Genomic DNA, 18,381 nt, shown 5'->3' with positions numbered 1-18,381 from the left:
TTTTGGTGTTAGTGGTCCTTAACCACTTGTCAAGAGTTGTGCCCCAGGCGTAGATATTCTACGGCTGGCTACTGTGAGACTAGCCTATAGATCAGTGTTTCCCAACCAGGGGTACGTACTCGTCCCCTAGGGGTACTTGAGCAGCTTGCAAGGGGTACTTGGAAAGATTGGGGATGTAATTTCATAGGTCCATCTTGGTAAAACTGTCAACTTTTTCCAATTGAAAACTGTCAGAATTGTATTAAAGGGGAGTCATTCAAATGATTTCCATTTAATAATGAGATGTGCTAGAGAGGCCTACTAAAAGTTTAATATGAGTTTAATAGAACACATTTAGGAGAACCATCGACACACGCATGGCAAAACTGCTCAAGGGGTACATAAGACAAAAATGGTTGGGAACCACTGACTGTAGTGTGTTTGACTGGTGTGTGTTCGAGGCTACTGAGCGGATGTGATTGAAGAACCCCCGAATAATCACCCATTAGGTCCTATACGCATACTCCAAACGGGACCGTTTACTTAAGGTATATATTTGTACTTTACATCCAAGTAAATAACCAAGACGCATGGATTTACAGCAGAATAATGGAGTCGATGTTTTGTATGTACCATCAAGTCTGTGTTGAAACATTTTGATGTTCATGGGACAAAACACTGAGGGCTAGCATGACTCTGCTATCGTTCACACCCATGGTATATACTATTTCTATGGAAATATAAATGTCTAATTATGTATTAACACAGAAAAATAAAATATATAATAAATTATTTTCAATGCACTACTTGTGTGACTGGGTGTTTACTGTGTACTCTTTTTGATATGTAGTAGAGCGGATAACCACAATAATGGTTTTTGAGAAAAGCATGAAATTACTCACATAGTGAATACCATAAGGTTTACTTTCAGATGTGGAGGGAATAAGTCAGATTTGACCTCAAATCCAAGATGTCCGCCAATCACTTATAATAGTGCTTATAATAGTTGTGCACTTTTTGAGAAAAGCATGACATTTCTCACGAGTCACACAGGAGTTTTAATAAAAAGCCAGCATCTGCCGCATAGGGCATCAGTCTAACCCTGGCACACTATTTGGCAGGACGTTATCTATCTCTGAATACTAATGCAGAGTGCGAGTGGTCAGGGTGGGCCCCTGGGATATGGGTCGTGACGAGGCGAGACTGCCATGGATGCCGCCCTGGCCTTCCAACTCAAGGCTGCTTTATGAGGCTGTAGCAGCCGCGGTGCATCAATATAACACACACACACACACACACACACACACACACACACACACAGACACACACACACTCTCTTTGGAAGCAAAAACATAAATTAGAATTGGGACACACACTAATAGTGTCGCGTCCAATAAAATGGCGACATTTGCTTGATAATGAATGGGGCAAACGGCAGTGCCAGATGATGACTCAGTGGATTGCCAGGACAGGCTGTCACAGCCTAACGATGCACACCGTTCCTGCTCTGGGATGGCAGCAAGCCATCGAAATGAACTCTCACACACCCAACACACACACACACACCAACACACACACACACACACACACACCCCCCAACACACACACACACACACACACACACCAACACACGCACAAGCACATCCAGGGACACATATTCTCGCCCATTCTCTATCCTTCAACTTCCCTCGCTCTCTTCACCTTGCTCATTCTGCACTCAGTCCTGTTATCCCAATATCTCTAGACTGAGGAACAATGCGAAATCAATGTCGCTGTATTCCACCATGCCACTGCTCCAATGCATTACCCATGGCAGGTCACATTAGGCACGAAACCTATTAGATGTATTAATTAAGAATGCCATCGATCGCAGCCACTGCAGATTCATCTCTTCTGAAACTGAAGGATTAGTTTGCTTAGATGTTTACTCAAAGCCGTGCAAATCTTTACCGCATTGCTAGACTCCGCCATACATCAAGGCAATAGAGACGATATGGTGTGTGTGCGTACGTGTGTGTGACGCAACCACTGTGTACCCTCTTTGACCGCTGCCAAGTCTTTTTCCCCAGGAGACTTTGCTGTTGAGTGAAAGCCAGTATGTTTTGTCGCAGCCCGTCCGCACAAGGAAAAGGACAACATGGGTCGATTGTCAGGGTGCTTAACCGATGTTTACGAATGCGACCTCTCGCGGCCGTGTGAGTAAGTGCATGCGTGCAGTGCACACGCCAGAGTCGGGAGCTGTAAGTAGCGGCGACCTCTGGCGGCCTTTAACATAACGTTTTCCTCGCCGCGAGAGATTCGGTTCGCCTCCCGACGTGGTCCGCTTTTAACCATAATCCAAACCTTAACCAAGTTGTTTTAGTTGCCTAAACATAACCAAAGTTGTTTTCGTTGCCTAAATGTACCCGATGATTAAACGTAACCATCGTGACGTTTTCAAATTAACCTAACCGACGCGAGGCGTATCACCTGCACGCACCTTCCGTGTCGCTCATGTAATTTTGGGAGTCATTGGAAATCGACTTATTCTGTCGTTTTCGGTATGAGGATGTGTCGTCCTCCATGTCATGCATAGGCCTACTCTGTCTATCTATATGTTTGTCTTTATGTTTGCGCACGCATGTGTGTGTGTGTGTCCTGTGGGCCCTTGTGTGCAATATTTTTCTCTGTGTGTTTGCCATAATGCACATCCCAGAAGGTCAAGGTGAGCTGGAGTACCAGCCTTCCTGGCACACACACACACACACATGCACGCACACACGCACACACACACACACACACACACACACACACACACACACACACACACACACACACACACACACACACAAGCAGGGATGCTGCGCTGGCCATTTGGGAGCCCTAAGCACAATTGCTGTGTGGTTTTCTTTTTATTTCACACTTGCGTTGGCAATGCAAACATACAGTCTTTTCCCTATACCAATAAGGGCCCATTGCTTTGAAATGAATATAGAGGCGAGCACAGTTTCCATAACCACGCGTTCTGCCAGATGAAAGAGAATACTGCTGGAATCTTCCTGGAGCTTCTTGGCCTTTTCTCTTTGTATAATGAGCAGGAGATGTGTTCGGCTTTAGAGCCAGGTGACATTTTTATGCACAACTTTAATAGCGATGTTTCTCGAAAGACGCCGGGTAAAAACTCATTGTCATTTATGTTGGTCAGAAAGGTAATTATGCACTTTTCAGAAAACACAAATGAACACAATCAAGACCAACACAAAGAGAGCAGCAAACTGTGGTCCTTGCTGGAAATGATCCATTCTGAATCATTTGACCTTGATGCTTGAAACTTGCAGTCTTACCCCATATTGCCGTGTGTGTGTGTGTGTGTGTGTGTGTGTGTGTGTGTGTGTGTGTGTGTGTGTGTATGTATGTGTGTGTATGTATGTGTGTGCATGTGTGTGTGTCTGTCTCTCTGAGGGAGACTTTCCTTCGCCTGGTTATATCTCAATGTGCTTTCAGCCAAACTCACAGAGCGAGACAAGAGCCGCAGCTCCCTTTGAGGAAAGACGGCGTTAAATAATGCAGCTGGTTAAGTAAGCTTGACGGGACCAAGTGTAAAAAAAAGACCCTGCTTCACCGAGCCAGAGCCTGTTAGAGGGAGAAAGAGGTGTGTGTGTGTGTGTGGGGGGGGGGGGGGGGGCTCCAGAGTCCTGGTCATACACCCGGGTTGAATACAGAACGTGGCTGGGAACGTGTGTGTCTGTCTCAGCTGTGATGGGGAAGCCAGACACTGTCTGGCAGACAGGCTGAAGCCAAGTCCCAGCTCCCTCCTGCCATCTTGTCCTCTCACTGGTGGAATAATACATATATGGGCTAGAATAAATGGTATAATAAAATGTCATTCATTGACCTGGTGACATCATCTTCAGCTCAGCTGACAGTGTCTCACAGTCCAGGGATGAATCAGACATCTCCACTTTATGTTCCTCATACGCTAGGTAGTAAAGTGCTGCCCCCTGCTGCTGAAGAATACAAACTGCACTTTCATCTGTAGGAATGACTTTTTGGACAAGCGGCTGCTGGAATATTCATGAACCAAACCACACAGCAACAAACACATCACATTTGAAGTGATCAATGAACACACTCCTTCCTAATGTAGCTGCAGGTAGTCAGTGTGTGAATGTAGTCATTGTACTTTTAACACATACGTTAATATAGCACAGGAAAGCACTTCTTATTCATCATTACATGTTTATTCTGCGTAATACTGCTAAATAACATTGAACTGGCCAGGCTAGAACCTCTGACGGACCCCAATACTGTTCATGGGCTTCATTCAAGAGTAAAACGTTACACTGATTAGAAATGCATGATGCAAAGCTACACATAGCAATGCCAATACACATCGTCTTGAATAACCCAGTGGTACAAATATTTCATTTACATACAACAGCTTGATTTTTTTTTATGCTTTTGCTTTTCACCCCAAAACAATTTTTACATTAGCAACCAATTTAGATCCAAGCCAGTAGCAAGGCCAAATCCTCACATTGTCAAAAACTACACGCAAAAAGATAGCTGGGTTTTTGTCATTCACTGACTTTTTTTTTTTTTTTTTTTTTTACTAGTAACAAATATATTATGTAGCTGATTGTCCTGCTATTAAGGCTTGGTGATACAGACTGTGTAAGAAACAAGCTTGATGCCTCTAGATCAATCTGAATTAAATCATACTATTGGCTTCATCCATAGAAAAAAATTATAATAAAACTATAAATTATAACTAAACACATAACATAACACTGATTTTGATGCCAAAGCTACTGAAGCACAGATACATTAAAATAAACAAAAAGGAAAATGAAACAAACAGCGACATACGACGACTCGGCCAACAGAAGGTTGTAAGAATGTGTGCAGTCTAATAATAATAATAATACTAATAATAATAATAATAATAATAATAATAATAATAATAATACAAATGATCTCGTGACCTTATGGGATGTTGTTATTGCTTTGGTGTGGAGGGGGACGCACCCCACGGTCTTTCCACGCACAAGGCAGGGAGCCATCATCCACGTTCAGAGTCTCACAACAAGGCGAAGAGGCCAAAATCAATCTCCCAGCTCTCCACCTATTCCCTTATGGCCTCGCCCTCACAGACGTCTACCCTTAACCGTGTTCTTCCTCTGCCATGTTGTGGGGGTCAGAAGCTGAAGATGGCGTCCACGGGCGGGCTGATGCCGCTTGGAGTGTTTGCGTTGGCGGTGTCCCAGTCGGGTTCGGTCAGCCAGTCTTGGGGCGTCACCCCAATGTCCAGGACCTGGGGGTTAGTACGCGACACTGCCAGTCTGAGGAGGACAAGACAACAACAGAGTGTGTTATGTGTGGCTTTATTATAATAACTCCAAACCATACAACTAGTGGAATGAATGATATGACACATGACAATGTTCAATGATTTCATTCAGTGATTTAAGACTCTAATCTAGCCTCAATAACTTCTGATTTTCTTTTTTTTACATTAACAGTAATATTGCACTGATTCTCCAGCTTATTGTGTTTGAATGAAATAGTGAGCACTATAAATGCTTTTCTTTTCACCCGACAGCAAGGAGTTTCCCCAGCAGAACGCAGCGCATGGGAGGATCACGGTATTCCCCCCAGTTCCCCTCCCCCCTGAACAGGCTCACCAAGCTGACCAGAGGGGGCACTATTGCAGCAACCAGGACTTATATACCCCACCGGCTTCCCACCCATAGACTCGGTCAACTGTGTCTGTAGGAACGTCTGACCAAGTCGGAAGTACTGCTACGGGGAATTGAACCCAGGTCTCCATGGTGGTACAGTAGGCGAGTACGTGCTTTACCTTTACAGTACCCAGACGCCCCCCACTAAAGTTTAACTCAACTAATACGATTATTTCCGCCACCATTTTTTTTTTGTAGAACTAAAACTCTAATCAGAGCAATGTAGGTCCCTTGCTACAGTTTAAGAAAGCCTTTTGTCTCGGGGATAATAATGTGTACAACGTCTGGGTGAAGTCCGACGGGATTACTCCAAGAGATTCCGTTGATGTGAGTCATGGGATCCCGTGTGGTCTGTAAGAAGAGTGTCACTGAGTTCAAGTGCTCCACTGAGACACTTTAACACCAACGGCCGCAAAATATGAAAATTGCTCGACAAAGTCCTTTGGTGCACAGTGGAGTCACGTCTGCTGCAGTCCATTCAGAGTTACTCCCAGACAAACAAGACTATATATATCACTGAAATGGTTATCACACACAAAAAAAGAGAGAGCCATTTTTAGACACGATGAGATGGGCAGAGATGACGACATTTTTCACTCTGACTGAAATTCAATACTCTAAAATCGGCTTTCCTTTCTTGAATCTAAATGGTCAATAATTCCATCTGGGAGTGAGTAAAGGATCGGGCAGCTATTTCAGACTATTGAAAGCCAGCCAAGACGAACGCCATTACTGAGGTGTAAAACGGTGTTATTGGGTTTTTGCAGGAGGTGAGTGGGGATGTATACAGATTATGTTAGTAGATAGGGTTGCTACAGTAAGTAAGGCGTTAGCAGCTCACAGTAGGACTCAACGTTACCTGGAGATGAACCATAGCTATCCAGAGCACAGCTGGAGACACAAACACACAGTGGATTGATGACAGTTTAAAGCCTGGCTGTCAGCCAAAGACTTTCTCATCGTTAGTATTAATTGCCTCCTCTGCCCCTGTTCAGTCTTGAGACTGAGACCTTCATTTGCTTTGCTGATTGGTTACGCCAACTTCTTACACAAAATGTACTATCTATCTAATCCCAGCAGGTAGGATTCTGGTTTGTGCAATACACAGAGAGAACCAATAAGTGGCGCTGTAGAGTCACACAGTGCGAGAGTCAATTCTAGGGGAAGAATTTGAGAAGGCAGTTTATGGTGAACAAGCAGCAGGCGGAAATCACCTTAAATTAAATTAATTTCAGCATATTAAATATTCACGAGAAATGTCTCACCTGGAGAAGGCTTCGTCCAAACCATCGTCTATCCCCTGCAAGATAAAAACAGTTTAATGTACCCTCAGGGATAAAAATGCTTTGAAACAGGGTGTCTGAGTTTCATCAAATGACTGTACATGAAATACTTTATAGCCTAAAATAAACCTACAGACCAATGTGGCAACTGAAATATATGTCAGAATGAAAACTGCAGGCCTATTAGAAAATACTTTAGATCTGTGAGACTAGGCTGATTTCTCATAGGAAAAACAGCACTCCCAAGAAACCAAAACTGAATTTAAGACTGGCTTCTGCTTTATTTAACTGTATTCGAGACCTTCTGAAGCATTATATCAGACATTTTAAGACTTTAAGAGAGGCACCTGTGAAAAAAAATCAATGTTGAGACACTGACATCTTGAGTCACACCATGGGAGGCACACATCTCAAACAGAGAATTCAAATAAACATTGACATTTTTATGGCTATTGTCTACTTGACAGAGCCAGAGGAGGAAGGGGTGGGGGTCTTACCCAGCCAGGGTTGTTGTTATTGTTGTTCTCAATGGGCCTGTGGTTGTCCACTTGACTCTCCTCTACATTCCCATTGGTCTCCAGTATCACATCCACGTTCTCTTCAAAGTCCAACAGGTTCTCTGTGGCAACATCTAAGTAGGTGAGGGGACAGGGAGTGACAACCAATGGTTTATCATACACAGGTCATTTGTCACTGGCTGATCCCGGGTTCAGCATTCGTTTACCATTCAAAATGTCACGGTGCGTTTGTACCTGTCCCTTTGAGGCTGCCCAAGCTGTTTGATCTCTCCGACTGGGAACTACTGCTGGCATCTCCTGCTGAACCAGACTTCCCCCTCTTCTCTTTCTCTACAGTGGAGACAACACACACACTCATTGGTTTCTGGGGTCAGGACCTGGACTGTATACTGCAACCTTGCAGCAGATAGCAGCGTCCTTGGTGGATAAAGGCTGAGCTGGACAGGAAAAAACCACTAACACAAGCTGTCTCAAATCCCTACAAAGACTGATCAAAACAAACTCGCCCACACACTGAGCTTGTGTTTGTGTGCTTGTGATTGGTGGAGGGGGAAGCGTGTGGTGCCCACCTTCTTTGGCCACTTGCCAGAGTTCGAAAGCCACTCTAAAGGCTTGGGCTACTGTCAAAGTCACTGCCTGAGCCTGCAAGACAAGAGAGCAAATACACACAGATTTGTCATACTTGGCATCATACCATGATCTATATGAGAGGAATGAGAGGCATGGCTATATGTGTTGAATGCCAGTATATCATCTGCACGTTTCTAAGTACTTTTTGGAGACACCTGTCATCACTGGAGAGATGTGTGACACTCGATTTTGCACCCGTTCTCTAAAATGTCCGTTTTCTCGTTTGTGAAAAGCCAAGGTAGCACAAGGCTTGACTTCTGTTGTGATAACATTGGAGAGCATCACATTTTCAAGAAGCAACATTAAGTCCGTAAACCGATTCTCGTGCAAAAATTGGGCACGAGTCGTGCCCAATTTTTGTTTCCATTTTGCAAAGTGAATTATTGCAGATAGCCACTGGTGGGATAATACAATGTAACAAAGCAAAGCTGAAACACTTGACAAAAGGTCAAAATCAGTGATAAAGAAGGTAGGTAAACTATGACCTTTGGTCAGTGGTCTTCATCACAAAAGCAAACAATCAACAACGTAAAACAAATATCACTATTATTTTCAAAACAGTAATTATTTCCCCTAACAAGACATGACAGAAACATACATCAGTTTTTGCTACTACTTATGCTCAACATGATTTTGTCAGCCTAAACAATGTGCGTGAAGTATTTCTGCAAATACAAAAGTTGTGAAACAAAGTGAAGGTGGGTTTACCCTTCACTACAGTCATCCTTTGACATAACTATCCTAGCCTGGGGCGAAGTAGATAGATGGAGCATTCATTTCGGTCGGTGGTGAGGGCGATCATAAAATAGTGTGTCTACGCGACGCACCAATGACATAATGACGTCAACATACATCAGTATGAAAGCAGGTTGTATGAAACCTGACAGGGCTGCGACTGAAGAGCTGCTGTAGCAGAGGACAACGAGAGGTCAGCAGCACTATCTCACTCATCTCCATAATAGGAAACAAGCAAGTATTATTGAAACAGCGGCGGCATTAAGCATGTTATCCTAGAAGAGAGAGGGGGGTGAGTGTGGAACGCAGGGAAGATGAGAGGGAAAGTGCCCTTCTGTTTTCCAGAAACAGGAAGTGAACAGACGGCACGAGGCGCTCAGCCTTCTAGGGTTTCCTCTGGAGGGCGGAAGATGAGGAGCGGGGGGGGGGGGGGGGGGGCACAGATACGGGAGAAAACATGCCGCTTCCAAATCAGACATCTGTAGCCTGGTAAAGCATCCTGATCACGTGATCTCACGTTCTTGTTTCCTTCTCTGGCTCCGTCTGGCCTCCAGCCATTTCCAGAAGTCACAAGGTGCACGGGCCAATCAGGGACCTGTCTTGGAGTTGACAACATAACCGGCCAATCGGGGACACCGCTGGCAAAACAGTATGGCGGTTCCCGAAGCAACGAGCGGTAACGTTAACATTAGTTGTAAACAAAGCTGTAAATACAGATATTGCAGAAATGAACTCAATAACAATGCAAGGACAAGAGTATGCACCAGTGCAGTTTCTCCGTTTCCGACGTTTTCGCCGTTCTTCCGACTTCCGAGTGGACTTGGATTGGATTTGGCGACGCTGATTGGCTGAAGGAGTTGTCTGTCAAGGCAGGTACTCCCACCCACTGAAATCGAAGGAACGGTGCCATTGCTTTTCATGGACCAAGAAGTCACAAAGGCAAGTGACGCTAGCGTTAAATACCTTGGTTACCTAAATTGTTGCGTTACGTTAGCTAACTTGTCATGTTAGGTGGTGCTAATCGTGTTGATAGGCAGGGCCACATACCCTCGATCTATAAAGAACTGATTGAGCATAGAGAAAGGGCCACGAAAGCAGTTACAACAAATTAAATGAACCATTAAAAAAACAAACCCCATTGCACTGGATCTTCACTCCTCCTAAAACTCACCACTTTCCTCTTGGAGCAGAGGTAGGCGTGGCACTCCAGGGTCCCATTGATGGTGTTTTGAGCGATATAGGCAAACACCTTGTCATGCAGCTTGTCCGCTGTGCAGTAGGATATTCTAAAAGCCAGAGGTCAGAGGTCAGGCAGGGAGCACACAGAGTCAAACAGAGTTCAGAGGGCAAGCTACTCGCCAGACAAACTAAACAGCAACACTCTCATAAGGTCGTGAACCTGCAGCTAACAACGTCAGAAGTCCAACAACAGAGTTTAAATTGATATACAAAGCCCATGCTGCTGTCTGGACACACCTGTATATGGAGACGTTCTCTAGGAGTTTGTTGGTGAGGCTGTCGTGCAGGATTATTCCCTGGGGGGAGACCTTGAGGGCAACCTTCTGAGGCTTCTTCCCACTCGCTTTAGCCTGCAGACCAGCACAAACAGCAAATCTGAGACATCAGTTTGATAGCATGCCACTGTGTTGGACTATGGCAACAGGTACAGACGGTACAGCCAGTGGCTAATATGAAGGTAATTCACCACCTGCTTATTTACACGTCTGTTTTGTGCTACAATCCCTCAAAATACAAAATTTAGTTGTGATTTTTATGTACAAATTGAAGAAAAGTTGTATTTTCTATCGAAATAAATATATGTGACAGTTTACATTTTCAATGGCGAAAACATGGAGTTTGTAGACATATTAGCTTGGACTAAATTGTCACACTGGCAAAACTGTAATGTGAAAACTCAGATCGTAAGATTTGTATGTTGTATGTTTTGCATAAGGATTCTAATGGTCCTCTATGGGTTGAGAGGGATACAACCCTGAGGCTTATGAAACCCACTGGATACGCTTAAAAATGCACAGTTGCCAACCTAAATACAAGGCTGTTTTGTTGACCAGGGTTTTTCCTGCATAGAGAAGTTTGTGTTGCCCCCCAAAGAGGTTTTAGCCACCCCCTAAAGGCCTGATATATTTGAGTTCAGGTCAGGACAGGAGAACAACCCTGACTGCATACGATACAGACTCAAAACCAAGCATCGTTACTGTATCATTTTAGAGAATTTCAACGTTAAAGTCTCACATTTGTTTGTTGAAATAACTACGTCATGTCTGAAACTTGGGGTGCTGTCAAAACACATTGCTCCATCATTTCTGACAATGACTTGATATGTTTGTGTTCAAGATAACTCTGACACTAACTTAAAAGTCAAATGTAGGATACGCACTTCACTAAGCATGATCGCGTGTAGTACTAGTCACCCCCCAAAAACCAGGAAAAACCCTGTTGACATTTTGGAGACTTAAGTTTTTCCCCCTACAACGGCAATATGTTTCGTGCAAGAGGTCATAAGGAGATGGAGAACTTTTTTATAACCACTGGAAGAAATTAAATACACGCAGTAATAAAGAGAGCAACAATAGATCGATGGCAGGCCATTCACTGCACTTCCTGAATGATATTATCATTATCATGCTAAGCACCGTGGCAACGATCCTCTTGACGGCAGCTGCGGATAGGTCCTCTCCCTTGGGCTGGTCCACGAGGGTCATGCCAAGGTGACGAAGGTTAAAGGTCATGCCCTCCAAGATGGTCTCCCTCGTGTCGGTCCAGTTCTCCGGAAGCTCTAGAGAGAGAAAAACACGTCTCTTCAGAGATTCTCAGGGAACAGTGCGTTCATTTCATCCCGTCTGCACACGATTTCAATCTGGAGAGAAGGCACAGATCTTGAGAAATACGCCAACATGAGGTAAACTGTAAACAGCCTATATTAAACTTGACGTTGAGCCATTTCAGCTGCTTTCTCAGCGACGCGGCTTGGCAAAAGGGGGAATCTAGGTCAGAGGTGGATGTAAAGTAAATATTTTCACTCCAAAGTAACTCATAGAGCTTGACAATAAAAAAGTTGAGGAGTTGGGAGCAACTATACAGGGACTCTGACATGCTGTGATAAGAGAAAACCCTTGTTTTTTTTCTATTCCAAACGGACCATCACAGTTCTCTCTCAAAGTAGGTCAAGGATTTCTTTCTGAGGGCGCTTTACACCGTCTCAACCTCTGCGTTAGCTTTGAACAGAAACAAAAGAAGATAGCATGTTGAGACATTCCTACTGTGAAAAACAGCTGCTCACTCTGTGTGCTTTCTTATCAGCTCCTCTCTGGTGCAGCCTGACCCTGTCCGGCTCTGTTTACAGAGGAGAAGATTTCCTCAAAGTTCCTAGCATTTAACTCCTGCGGGATCCAGGGTGCACGTGGGCACATGCACGCAAGCGCGCGCGCACACTTAAAAAAAAGAAAAAAAGGCCAGTATTGGCTAGGGATGCACGATATATCGCAATCATATTGCTATTGGCCGATGACATTAGTAGCACGGTCATTTCTTTTAAATATTGGTGTCAGTCCGATGAGTTAATTCAATATTGGACAAAATGTCCATATTGAGAGGAAACAATTCAGTAAATCTATGATTTATAATGGGCTTTTCCAAATGTTTTGGAAATAAAGAAAAAGATGTGTTTACATGTGTTTTTCAGTATGTCCAAAATTGTATTATCATAGAAACTGTTTTTTATACAGATCATATGGACATCAGTAAATATCGGTTATCGGCCATAACAGCAATGTTAATATCGGTTATTGGTATAGCGGCCAAAATGGTCATATCAGTGCATCTAGTATTGGCAAAGAGATTGATCGGTCTAACTAAGCGTAGACTGCAGTACAACATGTGGGCCAGGTTTTGGGTTTAGACTGGCCTTGGAAACAGTGACAGCCACCGGGTACCAGACAGGAAATACAGAGGGCTGGGGTTCAAAGGTCAGCAGCGGTGACACGTGAGAGAGAAAACAGCTGGGCGCACGTGCAGACAGAGACCACCAAGTCAAACCAACTGTACATACAAGTCAATAGTCACCATCTGCTAGGCATCAAGAGAGTAATCAGGGTGTAGCAAATCATGACGAAGTTAGAGAGGACAGGAACAATGGAAGGGAGCTATAGGTGAGAGCCAAGGAGAGAAAGAATGAAAGAAAGTAAAAAAAAAAAAAGAAGAGAAACCCCCCAGTTGCTCTGAGCTCCAAAGTCATCCATCAAATCGAACAGGGATGGATGAGTGTCCACTCCATGCATCAGTGTAAAACAACAAATAGACTTTTCTCCAACACTGTGAAAACAGGGCCCAACTGACAGGCAATTCAGGTCCAGAGTGATGTGTGTGTCCACCCCAAACACTGAATCACCGTGGAAACCAACTGTTGGCCTACAACTCAGGATCACAGTGGGACCGGGTGCCAAATACCACCCCCACCCCCCTCCCACACACACACACACACACACACACACACCACCTTATTTTTTTATCCAACTTCTGACACAACCCAACTTTTCTTTGAACTCCCCTGAAGTAGAAACGTCCACTCCGAGCTCTCTGGCTTCAGGCTTGTGGGAGTTTCAGTGCATTTGAAGCGATGTTGTGGTTTCTGTCGGTGCAGAGAAATAAACAGTTGAGTGATAGCATGGGCTGGTTGCCCGGGGACTCTCGGCGGATGCAGAGCTAAACAAACACTTCAGAGGCATTTAACACCAAGTTCACAGACAGCAGCCTAGAAGAGCCGACGGGCCAAATAAACAGAAGGAGATTCAGGGAATGCTAACTTCCATAATGGCTAGCACTGAAAAATATATCAATATAAACAAATCATGTAGTCTAGTAGTGACTCAAGATGGTTAAAATCCAATTTTTCTTTAAACAAGTGGAAATCTGTCAACAGGGGGAGAGACAATTTCGCTTAGCCTTTTTCCAAATATATATTTTTTTAAATCAAGTGCCAGTTTCTGCCTTGTTTTCAGATTTATTTTCAAGAGATTTACAACAAATGAATCTACAAACAGGATTTTAAGGCGGGACGAGACTAAATGGCTTGTTAATATGGACACTTTACGGACATCAATATCATATTATTTGCAGCTTTTTATAATCGAAGCCTGCAGAATGAGGAAAGTGACAACGGCCGTGGTAATATCAGACGGCAGCTATCATCTGTCCAGCCACTTAACATTGAGCAGAACTATGGGAACAGTGTTCATCCCTATATGAATTTCACTCCTGTCTGCAGTTTGACAGATATAATCTAGCATTTGTCTTAAAATATTGCACTGTGCTTGTCCCAAGATCCCCTGAACGCAAAAAATCCTCAGAAGCAGAACGTGGCCGCCCTCATCCAGCCTCCCTAGAAGGGAAAGGGGAGAGGACTTCTAGGTATTGAGTGGAAGCCGCCAATAAATCTGTAGTTTTTCTACTCCCCCCTCTTCATCACAACGCAGTGCAGAGTAGAGACACACACACTTCCTACAGGAACGTGTGCAGCTTTCTACATACAGTAGGTGTATTCTTATTTGGGGGATAAGTCTCTAAACGCCACCTCCAGGTCAGATTAAGGGCATGTAAAGCTGATCCTGACTCGTAGGGTGATATGGCTCAGTGTTGGTGAGGAATTGTTGCCCTGTAGCTTAGAAAAACACCCTGCCTGCCATCTATACTACAATAAACAAGTGGGTGATATAGTAGCGATGCGATAGGTAGTCTAACTGTATACACTGACACATCTGATCCCCATCTGAACTGAAGGAGCCAGCAGGACCTGCACCTGCCTGTAAGATGTAAGAGTATATTTCAAATTTCATGTCTGTGCGACTTTGCATTTGTGAGGACAGCTACTATTATGCTTTAACGTGGATATTTAGGTCATAAATGCATCCAGTGTTTCCTAATGGTGTAATGGTCTTCCCAGTGGCGTAGAAAACAGCCCTACAGGAGCGGTGCACTGACTGACACGCAGCATTCCTGGCCTCGCCTCTTGGTTGTGCAGACAAGCTTTCTGTGCCGCCCGGTCATTCTTCCAGGCCCTACAGCCGGGATCAAGTGAGATTTAGCTCACACGTTACAGGGCTGGCTAAGCGGTCCGCTGAGTCCTACAATGGCAGTGGAGCAGGGTGGCCTAGTTAGAGACTGTTTGGGGTTAAGGTTCCCGTGTCGGCAAGAGACACCAAATCCCCACAAGTTCCAGGGATACAGTTCCGACCATGACCTTGATTTTCCCTATATGGGAATCAATGAAGTATCACATTATTAAATAGGAGCTAGAGTCCATGCAAAACAGTGTATGCGTTTTCACCCAGACAACAGGAAGCCACCATGACTCCCCAAAACAAATGTTTTTGCTAAACATGTTGAGGACTGAGATTTAATGGGTAAAATAGACAGTTCTTTGTGGATACACTGTCTTGCACATCAACACAATTTACCATGACTAATTAGCTCCGCTGCATAAGGTGAAACATCCGGAAGGTATATCTCAACCCCCACTAGGATCATTTCTTCTTACATATTTTAAGAAAAATGACATTTAATAGGAGACTAATACTTTTTTATGTTGACTTTTCACAGTGCACATTTGGTCTGCCTGTCTCTCTCTCACACACACACACACACACACACACACACACACACACACACACACACACACACACACACACACACACACACACACACACACACACAGTACAATACAGTCAAGTCAAACAAGGTTTGGATAAGGATACACTGTATCAGTCGCAACAAAATAACATGTTTTGGGTTGCTTGCCTTAATTCTGAGGCGAAACTCCAGACAAAGTTACAAATTCAAGGTAGAGTGCATGTCAGTTCATTTACATGATTGCGACAGTCAAGGGGAAATTGCAATTGCCACAACAGTAACGTTATGTCATTATGTGCGGTGAAACTGGCTACACTTTGACAAACCTAGCAGGCAAAAAAAAGTCTGATTTTTAAGTTTCCCTCCCACACAGGCTAAAATATCTTACTTCTGTGTCTGCCGGCAGTCCAGGACTGTTTCGCCATACTTGGACTCCGGATAATGGCTCTTCCAGCCGACTTCAGGGCATCCATGTCGGCGTTTTAAAGCGCAGAGACTCGGTCAAGTTTGTTGGTGTCTTCTGGGAGGAATGTTGTTGATCTGACTGCTGATGGCGAGCGTGAACTTATGTTGCCTTCAAGTGCTGTCGGACATACCGTCATTCGCGAGATGCACGCAGGTGAATGACCCCACAAGGCGGTAATTAATTACCACATAGACTGACTACATGTCTCTATGGAGACTACTGGTAGAGAGTGGGAATCTGCTCTTGCTGCATCCCTGTCACATGGTGGACGGCAGAAACTTGAATTTACGTCCTTGGTAGTCTACGTCCTTGGAGGTATAAAAATAACTCAGCTCAGCTTTTGTGGGGCTTCTTGGCTTTGGTTATTGTGAAAAAGACATGAGTAACCTACCAAAGTCTATAAACAACTTAAATTATGGCTTCAAGCAAGCACATTAAAAAGTAATTGCCATTAATGAAACAGTCAAGTCATTGTGGCAGTTATTCCAGTATGACATGAATTAAGCTGTATCAGCAAGTGATGCTATTATTATCATCATCATTATCATCATCATCAAAATTGCTTCACTTTCTCCGTTGTACAGCTGTAATTAGTCTGCAGTTAATTTATTTGCCATTTACGTTTCCTTCATTCTGCCAAAGTGGCTTCAATTCGAACAGTACTGTGACCATTTACGAGGAGCACATGAAGGCAGCATTGGAACCACATGAACTACTGGCAGTTGTAGGCGGGGACAAGATGTCAATCAAAAAATGGTGCCTGGAACCATAGAGCTATCTATTCCAAATTAAGCGAGACTAATTCCAAATTAAACTGAAAGATTTTGAGGTCAATTTTGCATCAAGTTGCTTTGTTCTGACATTTGACAGTGTTGTTGTGCTTGGGCCCACTGTCGCCATCTAGTGATCAATATTTGGTAGAAAATTTGTATTCCTGCAGAAATATTTCCCTTCAAAATGCCTGTGAAAAACAATTAATTTACAAACCCAGCTGTATGGTAAAAACATTGAGAGATAGTGTGATCTCAATCTCATTGCAATTAAGTGGAATATTGGACACAAAACACAATACAATAATTTAAACGGCTTGTATTGCCACCAGCCAAGACTTTCTTTATTGTGATGCTCATGAGAGGACACAGCCACCATCACTTTGAGTAAAGAAAATAATCATGGTGGTGGGACAATTAAAAGATCAAAACAAAGCATTTTTTAACTTCCCTCTCCTTTTCCACAAACTTGTAAAAACAACTGGAGAACTAAATCCACAACGCCACAGCGATCCACATAAATACTTTTCCAGGCAGGCAACATGAGAGCACAATAATGATCAGGGGGTAACTTTTCCCAACACAACACATTCACAGAATCCTTCCTGGTATTAAAAAAAAATCAACAGGAGCACAATCAAACATGATCGGAATATCGAGGTACCACTGAAGCGAATTCTGTAACAAATAAATAAACGTGAGAAGAATAACACAATTGATCCACCTGACCCCCTGCTTGCTTCACCATGGCCAACCCAGAACCTTGTAAACACGAGAACACCATTCAGAGAGGTTCTAATGACAAAAATAACAGTACTCTTCTGCAAACATTATGCTAACTATAGAGCGATCATATGGATGGATAACAAACTGAAGAGCAACACTTGGCACTTAAGAACTGGAAAAAAACAACATTCCTCAGCAACTAAATGTACAGTTGTAAACAACTAAATGCCAACTCTAGGGCGGGCATGATAATAGACAATCAGTTTGGTTGTTGTTTGGCATACCAAGACGATGTCACCACATAATGAGTCATGACATGTACCATATCCAGTGTTGTGTTTTCCCTTTGAGACAAACTGTAAAATCATAATCAATCAGTTGACTTCATTGTTTTAGCCGTCGGTACCATAACTTGAATGAAAATGATCAGGGTGTGACAAAATGCTTGACTTTGTATGAATGAGAACTGAGTAAATCGGCACTAGTGAGAGAATGAGAGAGATAGAGCCTTGAGACTTGAGACTTTTAGACCCCAGGGTTGGAAAGTATATGGTTTCTGCATCTTATAAAAGAGAAATTGCAAGGCACTGTAAAAAATTGCAAATGGGTAACAATCAGTTACCTAGTAGACATCATTAAATCCGGTGAATAGTATGGCCTAACGAGTTCTAATTTGGTCCAGAGGGAGAGGACGGGTGTGTCTGCAGCAAACAGGTGGAATTCCTAAAAACGTTTTGGCAGTGCCAGGTCAAATCTATCGTAAACGTATTAATGAGGACATAATCTGCATCTGCTTCGAAACACTTCCTGATAATCCACTATTCCAGCATTACGAGAATAAATCGAGTAAGTGTTGGAAAATCTGAGGAACAAAGCAAACATCTATGTTCAATATCACTATTTTAGAAA

General features: G+C 43.5%; 1 protein-coding gene across 1 annotated transcript; it reads right to left on the bottom strand.

Annotated features, from left to right (window-relative positions):
- Positions 1-4,488: 4,488 nt before the first annotated feature.
- ldlrap1a (low density lipoprotein receptor adaptor protein 1a) lies at positions 4,489-16,028 on the bottom strand. Its single transcript, XM_083645705.1, has 9 exons — positions 15,899-16,028; positions 11,520-11,662; positions 10,342-10,454; positions 10,037-10,151; positions 8,070-8,142; positions 7,735-7,830; positions 7,480-7,613; positions 6,965-6,999; positions 4,489-5,300 (listed from the first exon to the last, which is right to left on the bottom strand). The coding sequence occupies exons 1-9, from the start codon at positions 15,981-15,983 to the stop codon at positions 5,156-5,158; spliced, it is 939 nt and encodes a 312-aa protein (XP_083501831.1). The 5' UTR covers positions 15,984-16,028; the 3' UTR covers positions 4,489-5,155.
- Positions 16,029-18,381: the final 2,353 nt, after the last annotated feature.

The sequence above is a fragment of the Poromitra crassiceps genome (assembly GCF_964638095.1).
Source record: "Poromitra crassiceps genome assembly, chromosome: 11".
NCBI lineage: Eukaryota > Metazoa > Chordata > Actinopteri > Beryciformes > Melamphaidae > Poromitra > Poromitra crassiceps.
This window is presented reverse-complemented; position numbering and strand designations above follow the sequence as displayed.

What these genes read in the sequence shown, in the direction of transcription:
- ldlrap1a (XM_083645705.1), bottom strand. Translation starts at nt 15,983, where the DNA reads ATGGATGCCCTGAAGTCGGCTGGAAGAGCCATTATCCGGAGTCCAAGT. An exon ending in TCAAGAGGATCGTTGCCACG is followed by an intron (nt 10,455 to 11,519) that starts GTGCTTAGCATG and finishes GCTGGTCTGCAG; the next exon opens with GCTAAAGCGAGTGGGAAGAA. An exon ending in GGGCAGCCTCAAAGGGACAG is followed by an intron (nt 7,614 to 7,734) that starts GTACAAACGCAC and finishes TCACCTACTTAG; the next exon opens with ATGTTGCCACAGAGAACCTG.